General features: G+C 42.6%; 1 protein-coding gene across 1 annotated transcript; it reads right to left on the reverse strand.

Annotated features, from left to right (window-relative positions):
• Positions 1-1,176: 1,176 nt before the first annotated feature.
• LOC124657469 (protein SWEETIE-like) lies at positions 1,177-4,341 on the reverse strand. Its single transcript, XM_047196018.1, has 5 exons — positions 4,159-4,341; positions 3,628-3,835; positions 2,057-2,163; positions 1,442-1,678; positions 1,177-1,332 (listed from the first exon to the last, which is right to left on the reverse strand). The coding sequence occupies exons 1-5, from the start codon at positions 4,339-4,341 to the stop codon at positions 1,177-1,179; spliced, it is 891 nt and encodes a 296-aa protein (XP_047051974.1).
• Positions 4,342-5,720: the final 1,379 nt, after the last annotated feature.

The raw sequence follows: 5,720 nt of genomic DNA on the forward strand, positions 1-5,720 counted from the left end.
CTATCTGCATTATAATTCCGTGGTCTTCCTTTTACAACCCTTGTGTTTACTTCCTACTAAATCTCAAAAAATTACCTGCAAAAAGAACACCCACGATAGAGACAAACCAATCCGGAGTTTCTTTGCGTTGGCTCCATTTGCTGCAATAGGAAAACAAGGAACATTGCAGTCAATGGACATAAGAACGGATATCGCCTAAGTCATACAATATCCAAGCTTTTTTCTGTCAAACACAAAACTGATGAAAGTACGGCAAGCTAAAAGAGAAACAACAAACAGAAGAAAAAAAACACCTAATGTAACGCCCCAGCCACTCTCAGGCTGGCAGTAGTTACTCATTGCTGCTCTCTAGGCTATAGACTGGCCCCACAGACCAACACAAGTCTTTTCCAACCGAAGGCAAAAAGGCTGAGAACCTAGAAGCCTACAGAACTGAAATTACAGCTACGGCTTGGCCTAAGAGCCATCTGGAGACCTAGATATATCCAAGCTATCTGTGCCATACTCAAGCCCACATGCTTTATATTCAGAGTCTTACTGATAAAAAAGATTACCATATTACTTTTCAAAGGATTGCAGAAAATAAGAAAAACGGAAAAGAAAGCAGTGCACAGAGCCACAGATAACTATCAACAAAAAGATGACCAAAATGGAAGGAACCCCAGCATATGTTCCTAGGTGGAAGGTGGGATCTGAACCAGGGTGCTTGATTGCACAACCTAGTGCCAACCATTGAGCTACCTAGGAATTCCTCAATGATTGCAATATTGCCCAAGTACTCAGAATGCTAGTTTCACATAGCGGTGAGTGCTACTAGCAGTAAGCACATCTAGGATCGATGACAATTTTTGGTATAGTGTAAGTTCACCACAAGTTTAATAGTTATGGTTCACACAGCTACAGATCTGGGAACAGATAATTTCACTAATGTTTCGATATTAGCATTTTTCTGAATAAAGTCGAGACATGCAAAAATTGAATCAAAAAATGCAGCATTCAAGTTGGTGCTACAGTAGCATGCATAGACATTCATGTGTTTAGATGTCTTTCATCACACACTCAGAAAAGGACACAGCTTTGTTTACCTTTAAGAAATGGTAAAATTAAATGCTTCTGTAGACCATCATCAAACTTCTTTGCAGAAACATTTTGCTTTTTACCTCCTTTGGTTACCTATCAACTGAAGTCATATACAAAAGCTGACAAGATAAAAGTTTTTACAAAAATACAAAAATTATATACCTGTGCGTCTGGGTTCACGGCAAGAGCAAGTATGGCACCAAGTGCTTCTGCAAATGAATCTCTAACTGCTGACACATTATCTTCCAAGCCCTATATAATGTTGTCAGACAAGGAACAGATTCAGCTAAAAACACAGCAGACACTTGTTTTCAGCTTGCAGTGGACTGTGGACATGAGAAATGAGAGGAGTAAACAGTACCTTAACACAACAGGACATTGAAGTATCAAGTTCAGCCATCCCCAATCCAGGCCCACCTATATTAGCAAAGGCCTTCAAGCATCGTGCTGCTGCTACTCTAACAATATATGCTTTGTCACTTATGCCTCCTCGCATGATTATGCGGAAAGCCTCCAAATAAGCTGCACCACTACCACCACCACCAGAGCCTTCCAATGCGTTCTCAAGCAAGAGGAGTGCATCTTGTCTCACAAAGTCCTGAAGTTTCAAGTAAGAAAAATTGCTTTACTGGTACAAAATGAAGCAGAAGCACAAATTTACACCAAACGGTTGGCTGGAGATCAGCATCAACACTCCTAAAAGAAACATTGGATCCTTTGAGACAAGAAAGAAAGTGGGGAATGAGAAGTTCCACAGGTGAACATGTTTCAGATTTACAATACAATCCCCCGAACATGTAGGAAACCTTGTTCTTAGAAAAAAAAAAAAACAGAGAACTGCGCCGGTTAACATAGCCATTGTAATGCAAGAGATAACAAAAATAACATGAATACCCAAAACAGTTAGATAATTTCATGGAGAAGACACTGGAAGGAGAACAGAAAGAACAAGAAACTGAAGGAAGAAAAACACAACCTCATGATACTTCATGAGTTTGGCTACGATGTTTGATGTCTCGATCAATCCTGCGGTAATCTTGCGTCCAAATAAGCGATAAATTTCCCCTAGGCACTGTGCTGCACCTGTAGGAGTTATTGTGTTTTACAATATTAGAAATAGAAATTAGGGATTATCACAATGAATAAGCAAACCACAAGATCTTATATGATTATAGTGTGACTTGTACAAGAAATTGAAGGGAAGTCATCAGACCATTGCACGATACATAATTATACACCATGGTAAAATGCATCCCTTGATCATACTATACTATTTTAGGCGGTATCATAACATTATAATATAAGCATATCTTCTTATCTGATAAAGGACTTAGCAGTATATGCACCCGATGCGTTCCAAGCACATGATCAAACATCGGGTATATCAGGATAAAAAGCAGTCTCTCTAGCCAACTCCCAAGTGTTGAGGAGCTGAATGAAGGATGGCATATGCATTTGCTTTTTGAGGTCAGCGATCCATTGTGAGTTCAGGAGAGCTTCTGCCACAGTGTGTTTAGTAGGCAATTGTTTCGATTGAGCGACCGGACAGCCAATTATCCATCCAGAAGAGATCCCTGGAGCCAAATCCTGGTAGCAGCTCTGAAAATAGCCAGCTCTTGCTCACTGAATTGAAAGGGCAGAGCAAGCCAGGGCCTGTTTTTGGTTGGCATTGAAGGCACTTCCACATGTGAGCCTTTCAGTACAGTTTGGCTTGGCACGGCTTAAGATTCTCTGAGATTTGGGAGCTTATCACAGGGGAGCCACCAAATTTTACTTTTTGGAGAGAAACCGCAAGGTTTATTGAAAAGAGTAAATAGGCTTATTTATACCAGCAACAGATCTCTACCATATTCTTCTTCACATTGAAATACAGAATCACAGTAGCAACGTTGGCAACAGGCAAATGGCAGTGATGGCTTCACCTTCAATGGGCAAAGGTGGTGGCGACTTCAAGAGCAAGACAGTGGCTTCGACGGGTCAATCAAGCTAAGGTGCAAATGGCGGTGACATTTTATGGGTCATCTAAACCAGGGGGGGGGGGGACATTTGGGTGATAGTGTCTCGTCACCTGTGAATCAATTGACCCGGACACAAATAGAGTGATAGCAATGGCTATGAGTGAATTATTCACAGTTCAGCGACTAGAAATTTGTGCACTATAGGGTTAAAATGTATGAGCTCAATTTTTCAAGATTAATGAACTCATCCCAGAAATTTTGGATCTTCAAAATCGCGTTACTAAGGTGATGTATACGTGGTAAGACCTATAAAATATATTTGTCATGCAGCTATAACACCTCTCGTTAATGTTCCGTAAATCTCCAGCACTACTACTGGTCTCAGCAAATAAACGGTGTAGACCCTTATTTTTCATTCAGCTAATGAGAGCATTTCATGATTTCCCTTTTTCTGGCCTAAAAGATTGTTGTAAGCTCTTATTTTCCCCTGTTAGTCAGGTCTATACAGATAAACGGATAACTATATTACTTACAATTGCCAGCACATTTCAAAAAAGTCATCTATAGAACATGAACTGCGATTCCTGACCTGCGCATGCCATGGGATCCGCTCTTTTCCCATCTACCAACCACCCCTGCAAGGTACTCGCTCTTGCGTACACTGATATCGCATCGCCTTTCTGAATTATCCTCCCCATCGCCGATGACGCCAAACGCCGAACCGGGCGGCAAGCGCCAAAGACGAGCAAGGACTGGAGAGCATCCTCGCATTTCCTTTGCCAAAGCTGTATGGTCTCCTGAATAGCAGCACAAAATATACAGTTCAAAAACCAGACATACTAGGACAGTAGAACCCAACACGTGACCTGAACTAGGATCCTCCGACCAGCAGCTAGATAGAGACTGCTAGAGCTTAGGACAGCGGGATATAGGCAGTGAACTGCCGAAATTACTCTCCGTGGGGAGCCGATTCGAGCAGATCACGGCACAGCAGCACCGTTGGCTACTCGCCGGAAACCCATTCAGGGAGCTCAGCATACGCGTAAGCAATGGTTTAGGAGCTGGGATCTGGGGGGCGAGATCTAGGGGTAGGGGAGATGAGGGTTGGTAGGGTAGCGACCTTGGGCGCCTCGTCGAGCGCCGATGAGAGCTCGGAGAGGAGGTCGAAGCAGAGGAGCGCGTCGGGGGGCTTCTGCCTGGCCGACGCCACCACGGACTCCAGCTGCGCCACCAGCGCGCCGAACCGCGACAGCGGCATAGGGTCGGCGGCAGCGCCGGCGGCGGCGACGCCGCGCTTGGCCATGGGAATTGAAAGGGTGGGTTGGGGGAGGTGGGAGCGGGAGGGCGTGCGTGCGGGTGTTTGGGCCCGATGGCCTTTTTCCGGTAGGAGCGAGGCGAGATCAGATGGCGACGAGATCTGGGGAGAGTCAGACGTGCCGCGCGGTTACACTGCCGTGTACCGGTAGGAGGTGGTCACCCAAATGATCCTGCTGCTAACGCCAAAGGACAATTTATTTATACATATTAATTACACATATCTCCTGCAACAAAGCTATATCCTAATGTTACTATGAATACACATAAAAAAGAAAAATAAGTTAAAAAGGAAATTAAATGTAGATCTGGATCTCCTTTTTTGTTTCCTCATAGGGATTTGATTTTTGGTGGAGGAATGGAAAGATCTCTAAGTTTTGGTGGTGTTGAACAATGGAGGATAGCTGGGTATTTTTCATTTTTTTTTCTGTGGGGGGTAGGTAAATGATCGGGGAAGAAAGGGGTATGAAAAAGGTCCACCATATAACTAGCCGTTTGGACCATTTTCGCGAAACCTGTAATTGGTTTGGAATACTCATAATCCATTCCAAATTTTATTCTGATCCGATAACACAAGGTCACTGAAAACTCGGATTGACTTCGGAATAAAGTCGGACCATTTTGAATTGATTGGAATTATGTCTGAAATTTAGGATCCATTCTGGATTCTGCGAAAGTGGCCAAACAACATGTTTTCTACTGAATCTTTTGGTGGGAGGAGTTTGTAGGCATGATCATCCCCTCTTGTACATCAAGTCACCCATCTACATAGTGTGGCATGCATATAACTCAAGATATAAATAAAAAAACAACTTCAAGGCATTCCAACACTTTTCTTTTCTTTTAAATGGGAGTATCATTTCTCATACTTCGAGCACTTCAACAACTCCATAATCACCATTGGGTACTAAAAACCTGAGTAAAAATTTGCAAGTCACATTAATTTCCTAAACCTAGTGTCATTACCACCAAAACATAAAAAAGGGGCAAAATGCCTTTTGAGATGCATAGAGGGTGCGTTTGGTAGCCCGGTTGACTTTATAACTTCTAAGGTTGTAGATGTGTTGTTGCTACTAGGGATAACCCAACAATGTTTTATTCAAGTAATTCCATTGTTTACTTTACACACATTGCTTAATGCGATAGTCTGTTGCTTGCAACTTTATACTGGAAGGGGTGCGGACGCTAACCTGACGGTGGATTATTAGTCATAGACGCAGTCGAATTACGGTCTGTGTATTATGTTGTAATGCTCAATGCCAAATTATCATAGTAATCATCTTGTCGTGTATTGATCGATATTCTGTCAATTGCACAACTGTAATTTGTTTACGCAACATGCTATTTCTTTATAAAGAGACACCTCTA

This window comes from Lolium rigidum, chromosome 1 (assembly GCF_022539505.1).
Source record: "Lolium rigidum isolate FL_2022 chromosome 1, APGP_CSIRO_Lrig_0.1, whole genome shotgun sequence".
Lineage (NCBI taxonomy): Eukaryota > Viridiplantae > Streptophyta > Magnoliopsida > Poales > Poaceae > Lolium > Lolium rigidum.

Coding starts and splice junctions, on each gene's coding strand:
- LOC124657469 (XM_047196018.1), bottom strand. CDS start 4,341: ATGGCCAAGCGCGGCGTCGCCGCCGCCGGCGCTGCCGCCGACCCTATG. Junction 2,164..3,627: donor GGATCCCATGGCATGCGCAG/GTCAGGAATCGC, acceptor TAACTCCTACAG/GTGCAGCACAGTGCCTAGGG. Junction 1,679..2,056: donor AACTCATGAAGTATCATGAG/GTTGTGTTTTTC, acceptor TTGAAACTTCAG/GACTTTGTGAGACAAGATGC.